Genomic DNA, 19,798 nt, shown 5'->3' on the forward strand with positions numbered 1-19,798 from the left:
ATTATCCATCCCCGGCTGCCCTTGAGAAGGTGATGGTGAGCTGCCTTCTTCAACTGCTGCAATCCTTGAGGTGTGGGTATACTCACAACACTGTTAGGGAGAGAGTTCTAGGATTTTGACCCAGTGATGCTAAAGGAATGGTGATATATTTCCAAGACAGGATGGGGTGTGCCTTGGAGGGCAACTTCTGGGTGGTGGTACTATCATACTTTTGCTGCCCTTGTCCCTCTAGCTGGTAGAGGCTGTGGGTTTGGAAGGTGCTGTCAAAGGAGTCTTGGTGAGTTGCTGCTGTGCATCTTATAGATGGTACAAACTGCTGCTACTGTGCAGTGGTGAAAGAGCAAATTGTTGTAGATAGGGTGTCTATCAAGTGGGCTGCTATGTCTTGTATGGTGTCAAGTTTCTTAAGTGGTGTCAAGTTTCTTAAGTGTTGTCAAGTTTCTTAAGTGTTGTCAAGTTTCTTAAGTGTTGTCAAAGCTGCATTCATCCAGGAATAAAAAAGACAGGACCAGAGTAGAAAGCAAAACAGGCATCAATTTACCGATGGGTAAAACAATGATCAGATTTTTTAAAAATGCAGACAGTGAAAATATGAAACAAACAGAAAATGCAGGAAGCAGTGCACAGATCAGGTGGCATTTATAAACAATTTCAAATCTCCAAATTGACTTTAACTGCTGCAAAGTAGGAGAACAGAAAATACTTTGACCTTCATTTCCTTGTTTTAGGTCATGTGTTCACCTACAATAAAACATCCAAAAAGTTGAATGAATCAGAATGTGATTTGTCCAAATGACACAGCAAGGTTATTTCAGTGATGGATTTGGTTTACTGGGCACCAGTTTCCTACATATTTTGATAAAAGGAACAAATAAAGTCTTTTATACAGTGCAGCACAAATCTCAAAAGCACATCCGAGTCTGATGATTTGATCTGTAAAATATTGCCAGTGAATAAAGAAATATAATCTACCACAGAAGTGAAAATTTATAAAAGTTACTTTAAGACATAGATACAATCAAATGATGACTTTTAAGTGGGCACATTTCATCATGTTGAACATTCTGATACCAAGGAAATGTCAAGGAGCTGCCAGCAACAGCTGTTTATTGACAACCACTTATCCCAGAGCACAAGGACACAATAGAACACGAACCACTATAGTGAGAGGCCAACCAAAACCTCGAAGGGGTAACCAGCAGAGTGAGAGGATGTCCAATACAGTGAAAAGTTGATCAATACTTTTATTGATCAATGAAGCATGACTCAAAAGGAGGAGGGGGCCGAGTGCTTCATATTTTCACATACAAGGTGTTCAGGAAAGATAGGCAAGGACAAAAGGAGCCAGTGTGGAAGATCTGATTAGTGTGCTGGAAAGAGATGATGTCCTTGAGGGTCAAAGACAAAATCCATTTTGCTAGGAATAGGAAGCAAGGACGCCATCACATTATTGAGAGTATTCTTAGGCCAACAATTAGTGATAGGAAGGTATAAATCTTACAAACCTGCAAAGGAAATTACAGAGATGTGCAGGAACTTTAGAACAGTGTTTTTGAGATTTCCATTACACCAATATTAAGCAAGTTAATTAACATTGAATGACAAAGGGCTGTAATTTTTGAAATGTGTTCAGGAAAATTTCCTTGACCAGTATAGTAGTTTTGGTTCAACAATGAAGGATCTTGTATGGGGAAGGAGGTGGGATAAGTAGACCAAGCATTTTCTTACAGGAAAGCCAACTACAGTGGTATGAGAAGGATCTGGTGAGGATAAAGTGGAACCAGAGATTGAAATCAGACAGTTAAGTGGTCATTAAAGAAATAATTCAGATAATTATTCTCTTGTGTGCATTTCATATACTGCAAGGGTATAGATAGGCACCATCATCACAGTAACACCGTTAGTTTGGAAACTGCCCACCTTCTCCCAAAGGTACTGTTAGGGCTATCATCCAGCAATAAAATTCTAGATTAGCTTCTGAAAAATCAATGAGTATTCTACAAGAAAAGTATCATTGGTATAGCCCAGCATTTGCAGAAGGATGATCTTGCACCTCTAGACAGTGTCTACATCAGCAGCCTGCACACCATACACTTTTGCCCCCTCACTGAACTTATTGGCACATCAGGAGGCTCCACACCAGAAAACCCAAATATTCGCGAACAAATGTCTCGCCTGCATTTGCGGTAAAACTTAAATCGCAGAAACTATGGCACAGGAGAACACCATTCAGCCAATTGTGCCTGTGCCAATCAAAGAGCTACCCACCTTTCAGAACAAGGTCTGCAGCCTTATATATCATGACTCTTAAAGCGCACATCCAATTACTGTTTAAAAGTGATGAGGATTTCTGCTTCTACCACACTGTGAGACGGCGAGTACCAGACCCCTCCCACCCTCTGGGTACGTTTATTTTCCTCCTCTCCCTTCTAATCCTTCTACCAAAAAAGCCCATTGTTTTTGACCCCTCTACTGAGGGAAACAGGGCTTTCCTAACTAATCCATTTAGGCCCCTCAATTTTAAGCGCTCCACAGTTTTTGCTTTCTCCTGTGCTACTCATGGTCACAATGTTCCAGTGCTGACAACATGCTGGTAAATCTCCTCTGCACACTCTCCAGTGCAGTAACATCTTTCTTCATTAAACGGAAAACGGATAGATTAAAAGGGCTACTTGATCACGGAAAAATGACAGAAGGCATCTCAATATCAAATTGTACAATAAAAGGAACATTTAGGAATACAATATATTTAACCCATGTTTGACGTTTTAATTCTCTCTGTATCTTACAAAGGTTTGATCTTGATGCAGCTAGTTCAGTTAATTGTTGAATGAGAGAATTTTCAATTTGTGCTTAGAACGTGTCAGTTCTTCCTTAGAATTTTTAATTGTTCCTTTTCCGAACATTTCGTTATACTTTGGAACATCATCTCCGTGGAGACATTTACATAAACATTGGCGTTACCGTAAGTCATTAACACGGTAAAGTGTCTTTCTCCCCGAATTAAAAAAAGTGGACTCAAAATGCAGCGTTCGACGGGACTTCAGAATGAGGGATTTTCACAGAGGTCCCGTCTCCCTCTCCCAGGACAACCTGTAGCCCAATTCCCATCAGGTTCGGCCACAAGACGATACGTTCTACAAGAACATCAAGGTCGGATTTCTTTGGATTAAGTTCTTAGATTTTCACAAGTCAACCCCTTTTACATAGATGCCGTATCCTTTGGTTCCCCGAACTTAACTCGTATCTAATATTAACTTGCACTGTCCTTGCCCTCACCTGCGGGTGCTCCGATTTCTCTTTCTTTCTCTTGTTATTTCGACCTAAAGAGGAAAAGATTTTCCTTTTTATAGCGCAGGGCTCACCACTCCTCTGGGGAGTGAGAAAACACTTTACAGTCGATGACACTTTCGAATTGTACTCACGATAATAATGCAGTAGTTAATTTGCGCGGGATCCCACCACCGAGCACATCTTCCCCTCCTCTCCCCTCCCCTCCCCCCCCCCCCCCCCCCCCGGGTGGGGGCAAGGGCAATAGTGCGGGAAATAGAGGAGATGCAGGTGAGGGTTCCATCAATAGCAGTTGGGGGGGGGGGGTGGAGAGCCCCATTTTCTGAAAAAGAAGGCTTTGTACTGCCCCTGGCTCTTCAGAGTGATGTCACACGATCATTTATATCCGCCCAAAAGAGCAAATAGGGTCTTGGTTTAATATTTCATTCAAAAGACAGCACATTCAACAGTGCAGCACTTGCTCTGAACTCCATCTCTAATACTGGAGCACTTCCTTAGTCCTGCACTAGGTGTCAGCCCAGATTTGCGTTCTTTGGGTTTAGAGACAAAACCTTCTGACTCAGTGTTGCAAATGCTGGCAACTGAGCTACAGTAGGCAATGCAGTGTGGTACTGAGGGAGTCCTGCCCTGAAGGAACTGATACCACTACAGCAACCTATAGCACGATCCCACTAACAGGATATAAATGAATAATATTTTGTGTTTCTTGGGAGACGGTTTGACCAGGACACCAATATAAATTCTTGCCCTGCAAATAGTGCCATATTATTTTTTTTACAACCAAGTGATTGAGTAGATTGAGCCTCCATTTAACATCTTATTCAAAATATGGTACCTTTGGCAATTCTGCATCCTTTCAGCATTGCACTAAAGCATTAGTCTCGATTAGGTACTGACAACCATAGCAAGATTCAAATCTACAGGCTTCAGGCAGGTTGATCATACTAACTGAGCCAAGTCAACATAACTGAATAACTAATGGCAAAAAGACTATAGGAGTATGAGAATTAGGAGTAGTAGTAGGTCATCTGGCCCTCAAGCCCGCAGAGTATTTGATCAAGATCATGGCTGATCTTTTACCTTAGTGCCATTTGCCAGCATAATCACCATGTACCTAGATGCCCTTAATATCCAAAAATCCATTGATCTTCATTTTAAATGAACAATGAATAAGCCTCCACAGCCCTCTGGAATCGAGCTCCAAAGGTTCAGTCCAAGGGAAGAAATTTCCCCTCATTTCAGTCCTAAATGGCCTACCTCACTGGTGAGAGCTTGCAGGCTGAGGAGGATCCATTTATTCCCATTCTTTGCATTCTGCCCAATAACCAGTTCTGTGCACGTCATGATATTGCCCGATTCCATCTGCTCTAATTTGTGTTGCACTTACCAAAAGCCTTCTGGAAATCCAAATACACTAGAGCCACAGCTTCCCTCATCAATTCTATGAGTCAGATACTCAAAAACAAACTCTAGTCAAACACAATTTACTTTTAATAAATCTACAAGACTCTGCTCAATTGTCGTATTCTTATCACGATGCACTGCTGTTACATTTTTCATTATAGATTCCAACATTTCTCCTACCCCTTAAGTTGGACTAACAGGTTAGTTCCCCATTTTCCATTTCCCTTCTTTCTTAAAGAGTAGGGTTACATTTGCTACCCTCCAATCCACAGGAACAATTCTAGAATTTATTTAATCTTAGAAGATGGCAACCAGAGCATCCATTACCTTTAAAGCCACCAGCTCGAAAATTCAGGAGGAAATCATCAGGTCATTGAAATTTTTCAACTTAAGTTCACTAACTTTCTTGTACCATTATTTGAAATATTTTGAAATAAGAGCAAATTTTCAATAAACTGACTTGAAAAAATATTAAGTAGGACATGGTTTAAAAGTGATGTGCTGGTAAATTTGCAATGGCTCAAAAAATTGAATGCACTTTGTCAGCTGTACCAACTCAAATAGATTAGGAGTAACACCTGCTTAATTCCTCTAATAGGCTGAATCAACCAATCTCACCTGGGCAGATAGAAGGTTTGATTCTAATAAAATAAAGGAATCCTGTTGGAATTATTTTATATCATCAATTGTTTTTGAGATGTATCCAAGGAATGAACTACTGGAATCATTTGATATGCTGATGCAAAACAGTATCTAAATGTTCTACAGTTTTTTGATGTCATGTTGTTGTAGAAACAGAAACAGAATGACAAAATTCATATTGTCAACATAAATAATCCATATTTTACTTAATTGGTCAGGCTACTTATATGGAGGATGACCAAGCACTCTGCCATCACAATTTGCTTCAGATTATCTGTAATCAGCAGATAAAAATTTTAAAGGGTGGCTGAGAAATAGCACAGCATAGTGTTTCAAATTCAAACAAGAAAATATGTAAAATTTAGTAACGGTGGCATGGCAATGTGAATGATCAATAATAAAAAGAAAATGAAGCTAAATCAGGAGTAGCAAAAGGCTTTGTTTATCCTGAAAACTGAGGTGATAGACACATTTAAACTACCATGCCCAGTCTGACCAAGTCCTTAATCTGAAATAGGGTCCTACACATTTTAAAGGATTACAACACAAGATGTTGCTGGCAAAATGGGCACTGTGCCCACTTTGCATGGTGATTCTGAACAGATTGGTTGGCTCATTAGAGCCCAAAAGGAACCACAGCACAATTCAGTAATACTTTAAAAAAAACAAAATCCCTACAGTGTGATTTTTGCACGTGATTGTGTCTTCTGATCCCACAAAAGTAAGTGGGCCCATTGCTGGGACCCAAATGCTCCATCCACCTTTGAGAATTAGTTCCACTTCAAAGTGATGACTTCTGGCTTGACTGCACACAGCAGCCTCTGGATTTCTTAATTCTTCAGTGTAAGAGATTCTTGACCAAGCTCATTCATTGCCTGTCAACTACATGAAACAAAGCCCGACTACAAAAACTATGAGCCATGCGTATGGGCATTGCAAAATGTGTGGTAACTGATGATCAGTTCCATTATGGCCATGAAAATGTAATAAAGTATACACCTACCTGCAAAGTGCAGACAAGTACCAGAAAGAGATAAACACATAGGTTTACAAATGTATTTCTGAGCCAAAAGTATTGTGAAGATTGTTCTATTGAAAAGTGAATGTGGATTTATGTGTTTTTTCTTGAAAAACAGGATTCCACGTTGCACCATGTGGTTGTCTGTATGACCCCAGAATACACAATTTTGGAAGTAATAGAATCCACTGTGAATTGCCATCTAGACTTGCTTCACCATTCTACAGTCAAAACTTTATTTTAAACACAGCAACAATCCCTGCACACCCTGACCTTCAATACCCTTCTCCACTTTACTGTTCACCATCTGATCACAACAATAGTATTTATCAACCACCCCCGGTCTACTATCAACAAACCCCAATTCTGCTTCCAGGAAGAAACCAAGTTGCATATTCTGGTCCATTATTTCCTATCAATAGTAAAACTCATGTATCAAATGTTTCTGCAAGGTTTCAAACTGAATTGCCAAATCATCAAACTCAATTGCAACAGCATCGTAACCCAAGACAAAACCAAAATAATCAGTCTCCAAAGGCTTTGAAGCCTGAAGATGCAAGGAGTAAGGTAACTCCATTGCCCGTAGATACACCAGTTCAGGAAACTCCTTCTGATCAATTGACCTCAAAAGTCAGCCCTACTTCTAATAATGAACAGGAAAAACAAAAATGTGCAGTTTCTTCAATCTGTAATAAAACCCCGTTAAAGGATGATGAAGAACAAATGCTTGCTGCACTGGATGCAGTAAGTGAAGAAGAGTTAAATGAACTAATTTCCAATGAAAGGATAGTAAAAAGCAAAGACTCAAGTCCAATTACTCAGGTGTCAGATGCACTGCCTGATGAGGTTTCATTAGAAGATGCCATGAAGATGTTTGATTGCATCCCATTTCACAAGGCATCATTGAACAATTCACCCGTTACAGTATCAGGAAAACTTTCCAGTAGTGCAGATCTAAATGAATTCAGAACAGATATTGAAATTAACCAGGAAAATTCAGAAGAAAATAGCACAGCTGAAAGCATATCAAATGCCAGGGAGATTCCTTGGGATGAAATGTCAAGTCTGTCTACGACATTTGAAAGAAATTTTGAAGACAGCATGGGATCCCTGGCCCTGCCCAAGGAGCTGATGTCCTCCGATTATGAAGTCCCTGAGCTTGCAGACATAATTACAACCATGGACTTCTTCTACAGTGTTAGTATTTATGGTCTATTCAATGATGAGTTATCAGACTGGAATCCACATATGCCATTTTGCAGTTCTGTAAAAGACAGCAGTTGCAACACAGCCTTACCAAAGCCTGGTGAGTTATCTCCAGTAACTGACATTTCCACAAAAATTCTTGACTCAGTCAAAAAGGAAAAACGACATTCCACAGACATGATCACACATCCTGTATCCAAGAAGTGTAGGATTGCAGATTCTGCAGCTCTAGAAGCAGTTCAGGAGTTCTGTGCAGTCTCGATGTCTGCTACAATGAAAAAGCGTCTAGGGATTGAAGACTAATGAACTTGGGATCACACTGACTTTATGATGATATTTCAAAATTCACTCCAATACAATATTTTAAATTGTGTATGTGCAAATAAAATTTATCACAAATTATAAAGTTGGTTGATAATTAGTGGTAAGGGAATTAATGGCCTCTCCAATCACAGAAGTTGGAAAATAATGGGCAAGATCTTCTGTTGAGAGGTGGAAGTTGCTCCTCTAAGGATGTCAGAGGTATCTTTTGTATTTATAACAGCTATTTTTGTGAAAAATAAGATACAAAAATATATTTTTAATTAAACCACCAAATAGAGAATTCATTTCCAAGTGATCCAAGTATTCAGAATTTCCAAAGACAGGCCATTTAGAATCCTTTGAACATCGGAAACAGGAATGGGCCAACTGCCCCTTAGGCAATGCTTTGTCATTCAGCAAGATCATGGCTGATCCAATATTGACCTCAACACAACCTTTCCAGTCTCTCTCCATACCCCTCTTCTCCTTTACAGTTCAAATGTCAGTCATTCTCTGTCTTAATATAATCAATGACTCTGCCTCTACGTCACACCAAAGAGACATGACCCTCAGAAGAAATTCACCCCACCTCCACCTGAAAAGGGTAACCCTTATTCTGAAAGTATTCCACCCTAGTTCAAGATACCTCCACTAGGGAAAAACATGCTCTCAAACCCCTACAGAATCTTTTGTTTCAATGGATTACCTCTCATTCTTCTAGACTCCAATGAGAATAGGTTGAACATCTCTTCATAAAAGTACCCCTTCATCCCTGCAATCAATCTAGTGAATCCTCTCTGTACTGACTCCCAAGTACATCCTTTCTTAGTTATGTAGACCAAAAATCTACACAGTATTCCAACTACATTTCACTAACACCCTGTAAAGTTGCACTAAAACTTCCCTGCTTTTATACTCCAATCTCCTTAGAATAAAGGCCAACATTCCATTAGCCTTAATTATATGCTGTAGCAGCACACCAACCTTTTCCATTTCATGTACCAGGATCTCTTGTACCGCAACATTTCATTTAAATAATTTGCCTTTTCATTCTTCCTTCCAAAGTGGATAACTTCACATTTATCCTCATTATACAGCATCTGCCATCTTTTTACCCATTCACAACCAGCTAACCCACATAATTTGGTATCAGCAAATTTAGCTATAGTTCAGAGTCCTTTCATTCAAATATAGATTATAATCACAGCCCCAATCCTTATTTCTGTGGCGTTCTGCTAGTTACAGATTGCCAATCTGAAAATGACCCATTTATCCTGACTCAGTTTTCTGTAGATCACCAATATGTTGTTCTCACCCCATGCACACTTATCTTTTGTAGTAACCTTTGATGTGCTTCTCATCAAATGCTTTTTGTAAATCCACATCTGGTTTCCCTTTATCTGCTTGTTACATCCTCAACTCTAGCACATTTGTCAAATGTGATTTCCCTTTCATGAAAATCACTGACAGATGACCTGTTATTACCTCTTTAATAATGGATTCCATTATTTTCCTAACTAGCCTATAGTTTTCCACTTTTATCTCCCAATTTTTTATTTTTGTGAATAGCATGTTACGTTGCAGTTTTCCAATCCTCTAGGACCTCTCCAGACTGTAGGGAATTTTGGGTAGATTACAAATTGGCATGTATTCAATTAAATCAAACAAATTTAATAAGCAATATTAGTGGAAAGTTTGTGGAAAGCTATCTTTTAGCAATGCATTTTAAACAATAATTATGTTCTGCAATTTATAATGCAGGAAAAAGCAAAGTGTAGATAGATATTTAAAGCAAAGGCAGCAAGATTGGGATTGTGTAGAAAATTGCAGGGAAAAAAAATCTGTGTGATGAACGTTTGTAGCTTATGTATGTTGCCACTGGTGTTTGCATCTAACTTCCAGACAGATGCAAATATTTTCTCAGCCAACCCACATCAAATTGATCCTTTAGCATTTATATAGAAACATTTGTAATATAGGGTAGTTATACTCAACTGTCAGTTTTATGATAACCAATTTAAATATTTTGCAAGTTGTATCTATTGTATCCATTTTGACTCAGGATTTTGAATCATCTCATTTTACAATGATACTAGAGAATAAAATTTCCAAAGATGCACATTGGAAGCAGGGCATTTATTTAAGAGTAGTGCTTTCCACAGAGCTCATCGCCTTATGACAATGAAAGTTAAATGTTTCAATGAAAATTTCCACCAATTGGATAGGAATGATTTAATTCACTCAAGTTCAGTGGGGTTTTGATTCCCAGAAGTCAGTAACAAGCTTTAAATTACAACTAGACTAGCAGGTAGAGAGCTGGCAAGAATCACAGGTTCAAAAAGGAATAAGCAGCATCTTGCAAGCTGCAGTTAAACTCATTCACAAGGTTAGAAGCTCCAGGTTTAATGCTGACTGGAGAAATTTGTTTGAAGTTATATCTGCCCAGCTAATATGATAGCACTTTCCTGGCACTTGAATGTTGAAAACTACATGGTTTATGTTCTGCATCTTAACAAAAATCACAGTTCAAGTCTTTACTTAAATGATTTTAATAATCATGTGTGAAATAACCAATATTAATGCTTATCAGAAGATAAAGCAGCCAAAGAGTTCAGTGGATGATTAGGTGTTGAAAGTCATCCTTAGTCCCCAAGCTAGGAGATAACAAGAACAATTGTACCATTAGAATGCATCAGGACCTACAAATCCTACAGTAAACCAGGAATTGAATTTGTACTTGAAGTCATTCAATGTTGCATTAAATTTTCTGGTATGGAGTATGTGCAAACACCAACAAGCAGGTATTTGTATATGCTGTTTGTTCAAGAGTGGAGGCTGTCTTAGCATCACATGGTTCCCCATCATGAAGTGCTATGACATTAGTAAGGCACTTCCCACACTGCAGGATGAACTTTAAAGAATGTAGCCTGTTGCAGAAAATATTGGCTTTTGAACATGGCAAAAAAAATTGCAAGGCATATTTTTTCCTGGAATGAAACAGCCTAAATTACATACCATTTAGACATTTCATATGTTTTGATCTGGTCACACTGACCGAGAACCAGTTGCAACCACTCCTCAATTGTCAGTCATAATTCAGCAAGGACCACAAAAAGTGAGCAGGGTGGCACGATATTGACTGCCTAGAAGGTTGGACTGTTTTCCACCCTCATACACTCCACCTAAAGTTCCAGCATCTAGCCCACAGAGATACTTAGGCATCTCAGAGAATGATTAATATTGGAAGTGATTTGTTGGTCTGGATAGCAATTAAAGAGGTACAGTATGCATATCTATAGAAGCTAGTATATATTTTAAAATGTATAATAGGGCCACACAACAATTGGTACGTCATCTTTTTCATGTTACCTCAAGACAATTTTTTAAAAAAAAATAATGGAATTAAAAATTTTTTATTAAATTGGAAATAGCACATTAAGATTTCAGACTTTCTTTGACCAGAAGCTCAGTGTTGGTCACAATTCAGGAGGTTTAAGTTGGTTACTGCAATTATTAGCTAAATGGAGCGTGTTCCACTCCCTGTAATAGTAGTGCAGCTGAAGTAAAAACTCTACATGATCTTGTAGATTACCTACAAACCAAAATAGTGCTGGATATAGGATTCACTTATTGTAGTGTAAAATACAGGGAAAAAAATAGATATTATTGCTGGTTTTCCCTTGGGAAAAGTTCATTGGGAATTCCCAGTGATTAGCACATTAAATAGAATTTTAGATCACTAGTGGAAGATGGTTTAGAAATCAAATCAGTTGGTTAGTAGCTACAAAAAGATTAACTTAAGTTTTTTTGCTTTAAAATCACAATGTCTGTTGAAGCCTTTCATCCTATATTGATGTATTAATGCAAGAATTGTCATTGACTTGCATAAACAGTGGATCAAATGAAAACTACAAGTGCAATTTGTTACTCCATGTACCACAATCCATAATGAGCAACATTTCTCACCAGCCAATTACAATTAACATAACACTTCAGTATGCAATTATTTATTAGTGCAGAGTATATTTAAACTGATCAATCCTATAGTACAATAGATAGTTCACCAGCCTCCAAAGAGGAATTTGAACTGGTCCATGATACTTCAAGTACATTGTACACAATTATATTCCAATTTTTGTACATCATGTGTCACAATAGTTTACTTAACATTGTTATTCTAATTGTTTAGGAATTGCATCATGCTCTCCCAAAGTTGAAATGTGCAGCAGAGTACCTCAACTTTAACATACCCTGGAAGAAAGTGTCAATAAATGTAAGACATTCAAAAGATAGTTTGTGTACAGACTTCAGTTCCTTGTAAACTGCATTACAAATCCTACATTTATTGTGCCATGAGACAAGTGGCCATCATAAATTGAGACCTGGCCTCAAGTCACCCAAGTGTGTTAACTTTAAATACCATTCAGTGTCTTAGAACTATTCTCCCTCTTCCAATGCTATTATGAAAGCCTTTGGTACCATCTGGGTCAAAAGGAAGACTGATCAATCCAGGTGGAAGGCCTGTACCACTGTGGGGCTTCCTTACTGACTGTCTAAATGTGGCCGGGCTGATTTCTAAAGAGGTGATCTGACAAGCAGCTAACTTGCATTGTTGCACCCAGGAACTTCCAGAACAACTCCCACTATCAGATGAGGAGTCATGGAATTTTTTTTAGTAAGCTCTAGATTCGTTTTGGAATTTGACCAAAACCCTTGCCCAACAAAATCTGTTAGGGGTGATGGATTATGATAAGCTAGACTTCCATGAGGAAGGCATGGACTGTAATGGTCACTCCATGATTGGGACCTTGAAGCCATGCATGGACTCAACTTTTGACTATTGCAGTCATAGACATCACATACTTGGTGCTGCAGATACCTCTGGACAAAGGTAGGTGAAGTAGCACCATCAGATTCAGAAGAACTATACAAAGACTCTTCCATAGAAGATTGAAACTGCCCTTTCTTTGTTGGTCATCTTGAAGGATTTTTATAGTTTGATTTCAAGTCCTCTAATTCTTCTGTATCTAAACCAATGATTTTTTTTGGCACCTTTCTTGTTAGTATGACAACCTTTAGATTCTCACCATTACAGCAGTGTCTTTGGCCAAGTTCTTCATAGGCCTTTCTAGCTCCTTCATGGTTTTCATATTCAATCAAAACACAAACTTGACTTCCAACCTCAGGATATTTCAATGTATATTTTTTCAATTCAGCAGGAATTTCCTTACCTGGCTGCAAGAGGTGGATTGAACTGATCGAGCCATAAATAGAAAGAATTTTTATTGCCATTTCCATAACATTTATTTGGGCATGTTTTTCACCACTATTCTCTGGAGAATCCTGTGGAAGTTCCATGCCAATATACTTTTACTTGGTGGCATTTTCAGAAGGGTCTCTGGTACAGGGTTTCTTCGCCGAACCTTTGTTCCTTCTTGATTTATTTCCAGCAAATTAGAATAATTCAGAGCATAAGCAGTTACCTTCCAATCCTTAGTGAAACACTTAACCTGAAAGGGAAACAATTCAGAAATGTATTTTTTTTCCCAAAAATTGTGGTGCAAGAGTTATTGTAATAGATTTACAAACTAAATTCACAGTCAAGGCTAAGCTGGTGCAATCTACATTCCTACAATTGCACTGTAATTGTTCTTTAAAAATGTATCAAAGCTTTGACAATCAACTCTAGCAACATAATTGAACTAACGGTCAAAACCAAAGACACTAGAAAATATTCCCTATGTGTAAATAAAAGTTGTTTTACATTCTTACTCCCTTTAATTACAAGTATTTATTAACCAGTTCCATAGTGCAAAGCATCTCTGAACTATGTATGGCCCACTAATTCTGACTTATAGCAGGGTGGATGCACAGAATGCAGCTTCAGTGGACTGTAGCTGAAATGGATTGTAAAGGTCAGAAGCTTGCCGTGTGTGGGAACTGCAAGGGGTGGTGTTTAAAACAAAAAATGATGGTAATGTCAACACCCAAAATCTGTTCTCCCTTTAAATGCATATTAATTGCTAGTCAGTGCCATTCTAAATTACAGAACTTTATGACAATTACTTGACAAATAAAGTCAAAAGAAGATTTTTGTTTTCCTCCGTTCTAGAGCTCATTAAGAGGCCAAAAAGATAATCTGTGTATGGAGTTGGAAATGTAGCATCATTTTAAGTGAATGCTACATGTCTATATTCATAGAAAAATTGGTTGAGAGAGGGATTGGGGTGGTGTGCAGGTTTGGTGCAGTTAAGCAAGTGTATACAGAGAGTCAGGAAATGTTAACAGTTCAGCATATTTAAGAGAAATGTATAAAAGGAATTAAAGGATCTATTAAAGAATGTAGCAGCAAAGGATTGCTATTTTCCATTCCTCTCTGGCTGGTCTGGTGTTAGACGGTTGCAAGGTTCCTAATGTCTTCAAACAATTATAGCCAAGTCAGTGTAACCTTACTGGTGGGCAAACTATTGGAAAAAAATAGAAGTCCAAAATAATTTAGAATGGCACTGACTAATAAACAACTATTAATATGCATTTGAGGAAAGCACAATCCAAAGATTGCAAGAAGATAAATGAACGGGCAGGGTAGGCAGAAAAGTGGCAAATCGTATTCAATCATTACTTTCTAAGTGGCTTGACAGCACATCCTTTATTATAGATTTCAGTATGTTTTCCTCAGTGACTAAAGTTAACAAGTCAGCAGTTTACACCTTCCTTTCCCTCCTTTAAACAGCGAGTCACATTTACACCTTCCAACCTGCAAGAATCGTTCCAGAATCTATAGAATTTTATATGACATGATAATTAGAGCATCCACCATCTTCATGGCTATGTCTTTCAAAACTGGAATGCCATTCACTTTTTTGATTGCATGGGACCTTGATTCCTCAGCATTTCTGGATTTTTAACGCACCCCCCATCTTTATAGATGACAAGCAAGCATACAATTCCTCTATTACCTCCCCCCACAACATTATGAATTCTGCATCTATCTGCAAGGGATCCATATTTGCCCTTGCTATTTTTTTTTTTACATAGCTGAAGCTCTTAGTCTTGTTATGGCATGCTAGTTTACTAAGTTCTCATTTTTCCCCCTTCAATTTCTTGACATCCTGCGCCAAATTCTAAAATGCTCCTAGTTGCTGACAACAGGCGTTAAATCCAAGGAAAAGGCTTGTAAAATTCCTCCTGTAGTGCCTGGACCAGGTTTACTGATGAGTTTTGTCTTGTGCATATTTGTTGTAAATCAGGTATTATTTCTTAAATGCTTGCCATTCCACTGTCATTCCCTTTAACGTAGTTTCCCCCAATCTACCATAGCCAATGTGTCCCTCAATCAGAACAGAGGAAACAAAATATGGAAGCCCTAGTTTCCAATTAAACTGCAATCACTATGAACAATGTAAAATTCCAGCACATTATAGTCACCTTCCTAGGGGTCCTTTACAACAATATTACTAATTAACCCTTGCTCATTGTGCAGCTCTAGATTTAATGTAGCCTGTTCCTCAACATACGGCTTTAGAAATCAATCTAAGCATTCCAATGCAATAACTGACTTCCAATAAACAACCATCTTCCATCGTTCATAATGCGATTCGAACCAGTAACAAATTCCCGTCGATGCCCACTGACTTGCAACAGAACTATTTGATATCACATTCAGTCAAGTGCTAACCTGATGTCAAAGATACTCACTTCAACTCAGGAATTCAGTTCTTTGTTCCATGTTTGGACCAAGGCTGGGATAAAGGTCAGGAATCATTGGTCTTGGTGAAACTTAAACTGGGCATCTGTGAGGTTACTGCAGTGCAAGCGTTGGTTGATAGCGTTGCTAGCAATATCTTTGATTGTCATTTCATTGATAGTGGATTAACGGGGTAGTAATAAACCAGATTGAATTTGCTCTGTCTTTTGTAGACAGGACATACCCAGGCAATGGTTGGATAGATGCCAATGTTGTAATTTTACTGGAACAGCTTGGCTGGAGGTGCAACTAGTCATGGTGGATAAGATTTAATTACTGTAGCCTAGATGTTGGTTGCTCTCAGTTTTTATTATACCTAGCTTTTGTTTTGGATATTTAGACCTAAACTTCATTGGAAGACTATTTGATGCCACTTACCTTTTTGAGGGAGGTGAGAAGTTTGATGCTGATGTAACCTAATTTATTCCTCTTCATGTGCTTTAGCAGAAAACAATTTGATGCCAAATTCTCAGACAGGTAAAATTCAACTTGGGAGATTATTTTTTGAACCTTGTCAGAGTCAGGTGGAATCCATTCATTAGATTCCAAGCAATCATCATTGGTATCACTCAGGTCATAGTAATTCCTGCACAAAAAAAAAGACAATTCATTTAAAGTATAACCACTTAGGGAGCCAATTTACAGATTTCCAAATGTAAAAGCAAATACTTTTGTCCCTGTCCCTACCCTATGGGATGACAAGGTTCCAGATCCTGACTTCCTTTCCAAGTCTTTGAAAAATCATGGATGTTTTTGAAACTTTTTCCACAAAGTTTAATAAAACCCAAATTATATTAACAGTTCATTTCCCTGTTTGCACACTGAAATGCTTCATTAAGCTTGTACTATCAAACACAATTGTTCAAAATTAATGTAGGCACTCATCAATAGTATACAGTTTTGTACACTTTTACTGCATTTCAAAGAATATAGAGGATAAAAGTGAAACTGTACACTTTGGCTGGGAAAATAAAAACTTTAAGATATCTTTAGTCACATCTATATCGAAACACACAGTGAAATACATCTTTTGCATAGAGAGTGTTCTGCAGGCAACCTGCAAGTGTTGCCACGGTTCTGGTGGCGACATAACTTGCCCAAAACTTCCTAATCTGTATGTCTTTGGGATATGGGGGGTTAAGTGGCAAGAGAGAGTGTAGAGCTCCAAGATGCAGAGATATTTGGGTGTTCTATCAGACAATTCATTAAAAAGCGTTAATATACAGGTCCCTTTTGGCATCAGCTGACTGCTAAAGGATGAGTCTCCAAACACAGCTAGCTAAACTCAATGCTAAATTATCAGCTCAGAGTTGGAAGCTGCTGGGTTTAAGTAATTTGGAGAGCTAACAGAATATTGCTGTTAGGGTAATTGAATACAGAAGTAGAGTGGTTACACTAGAATTATGTAGGACATTACTAAGACCATATTTGAAGTACTATGTACAGTATGCACCTCTAAGGGAGGATACAAATGTATTAAAGCCTACCACTTTGGACTCCTCAGTGAGTAGGCATCATGAGTGACTGTTGGAGTGATTCAAAAAAAAATCAATAACCAAATTGCTTTAGAAGGGAGCTCAAAGGCCTAACACACCATTATGATGTAATCTTAGGAACATTACGAAAGGAAAATATTGTGATTACAGGTGACAGCTTATTTCAGTCAAGTGAATTTGGTAGATGCAGGGTTAAAATTTTAAGACCAAATCCAAGTTGTTATCGGGACACAAATTCTTTCATCCAACTAGCAGACCTCTGGAACAGACTGCCAATTTATTAGTAGTCAGCAAATTGCTTCAAAGGGACAGCTGGATCTGTTTCTTCCTGTGGCAAATCACCAAAAAGGTTATGGGCTTTTACATTCCTCTCCACCACCCTCTCAACCTTCATTCCTGCCTTGTCAGGGTATCATAATTGTACAGAACAAACTGGACAAAATAAAGAGTGATTTTTACTCCCATCTCTGTTATTGTGTACATCAACCAAAAGCACATAAATGGGGCAGGAAGTACAAATCAGATAGGAGGAAAGTGAAAGCTACTTAAACAACTTACTCCTCTAGTTGAAGGGATTGTAAATGTCAGAGTTTAAAAGCAAACACTGAAATCAAGGAATAATCAGAATTCGAGACAGGCAGAGAACTTACTGTTGTGCACTGTTGCACTGGAGCTCTTCAGCATCCTCACTATTGACTCTTCTCCAAAAACACTGAGCTTCCCCCCTCACTTGCACTGGAAAACTGCACTTGGATGAAACTAATAAAGGAACTGAAGAATCCAAGGAGGACATGGCAAAAACCTTAAACAAAACAAGGGCTATAGGAGAAAAACAACATCAAGGAGGTGCAGAGTCAACAAAAGAATCCAGAATGAATTGCAAATCACTTTGTATCATTTAAATGCTAGAGCAATGGACATATATAAAATATGATAGTCAAAAATGCAAAGGATGTGATATATTATGATTACAGAAAACAAATAGAGCAATACATCATTTCAGTGTCTTACAAGCTGACAAGAGTAAACCTATACAAATACTCAGGCATTACAGGAGTGTTGTTTGAAGATATTCAAAACTAAAAAGATGCCAAGTGAATGATAACTGATTGCTGAAAGGAACAAGGGAAACAGTGAAGCATACAGATCCAAGGAAAAAGGAGACATATCAAAACAAGTGGCTAGAAAAAAAACTATCATTCTCAAGTTTAAACCTAGTCTGCACTCTTTCCAGGCCAGTTGTTTCCTACAGAAGTGAGACTGAACAAGCTCAATGTAGCTTTTAGACAGCTTTTAAACTTGTTAGTTTAATATAGAGAAAATAAAACACTGCCTGGTATAATCACAAGCCACAGTGGTGATTTACTGAAAAAGAGTTGTGATTAAATAACATTTTTTTTCTGAAAGGTACTCAACATTAGAAAGTTGACAACTAGTGAAAATACTCAGTATAGTTAAAACAGAAACTCACCTTAAAAATGTACTCCTGGAAATAATATCACAAGACATAAAACAAATGATTAAAGAAAACAAGTCAGGCTAGCAATTAAATACAATCATGCAAAGTGAACACAGGTGTGAAAAGGAGTTTCCCCATACTGAATTCAACTTCTTGCAATTAATGATTTTCTGAAATTTCTCAAAATGAGAAAAAGAAAAACAAGTAATCAAAAACCTAATAATACACAAGAAGAAATAAGTCATTTTAAAGTGCTGAATAATACCCAAGAAATCTGAAAAATATTTTTTTCAACTACAGGATTAAAACAAAAGGCTAATCAATTGTGGGATCTTAATTACAGAGCAAAGGGGGGAAAAGAAAGCAAAACCTCAACAAAGTCATGGACATCAAACAATGCCATCTAATTAGGGGATGACTGAAAATTAAAACTGGGAAGGAGGAGTTCAGGTGTAAACAATAAGACTAGTTATGCTGATTAAATCCCAATTAGCATGCAGCCTATTTTTTGTGTGGTTACAGATGTATAATTATTCAGCATTATTCAGTTGGTAATATATTGAAAAAATGGTTACTGCTTAAATGTAAAGTTACATTAGCCTTTCACGTTGTTTGAAGTAATGTGACTGGTTCTGATGGAAGTCTCCTCAGACTATCAGCCGTAAGGATCTCGGACAAAATTGCTCATGCTACTCAATGTGCCAAATAGAACTAGTATAATGGTGCAGTAACAAACTGATATTGCCAGGATAATGGAATCTTTACTTTTGGAATATTGCAATTATGTTACTAATTAAAATTGCTATGGTTATTAAAAAAGGTAAGTACCTACCTTATAATAATTCTTCATTCTTCAGAAACATTATTTTCCACATACAAAAGAATGAGTCACAACTGACAAAAATTATCCAGTAAAGATATCATTTCCCTTGTTAAGATGTTTTTCTATTGATTTTGTGCTTCTGCACAGGGCACATAACACCTATGCATTCTATAAACCATCAGCTCATTTTGACCAAAGAATATCCCTGAAAAGAAATAAGATAAACTTCCCCCGCATTCTTGCAAAATCCAGAGGAATTGATCAAATAGGTTTATGTAATGTTTTCTATCCATGTCCTGCAAATCTCTTGTGTCACAGGAATTGATCAGATGGGTTATATAGAACTGTAGAACATTACAGCACAGTACAGGCCCTTCGGCCCACAATGTTATGCCAACGTTTTATCCTG

At 37.8% G+C, this 19,798-nt stretch overlaps 1 protein-coding gene across 1 annotated transcript; it reads right to left on the bottom strand.

The window, feature by feature from the left end:
- Positions 1–11,894: 11,894 nt before the first annotated feature.
- LOC127582620 (la-related protein 6-like) lies at positions 11,895–18,604 on the bottom strand. The gene is given in 5 exon segments (XM_052038063.1): positions 11,895–13,212; positions 13,215–13,374; positions 15,990–16,197; positions 17,758–17,926; positions 18,579–18,604. Coding segments are annotated over 4 exon segments (885 nt in total). The 5' UTR covers positions 17,901–17,926; positions 18,579–18,604; the 3' UTR covers positions 11,895–12,838.
- Between the last annotated feature and the right edge of the window lie 1,194 nt (positions 18,605–19,798).

The sequence above is a fragment of the Pristis pectinata genome, chromosome 24 (assembly GCF_009764475.1).
Source record: "Pristis pectinata isolate sPriPec2 chromosome 24, sPriPec2.1.pri, whole genome shotgun sequence".
Classification (NCBI taxonomy): domain Eukaryota; kingdom Metazoa; phylum Chordata; class Chondrichthyes; order Rhinopristiformes; family Pristidae; genus Pristis; species Pristis pectinata.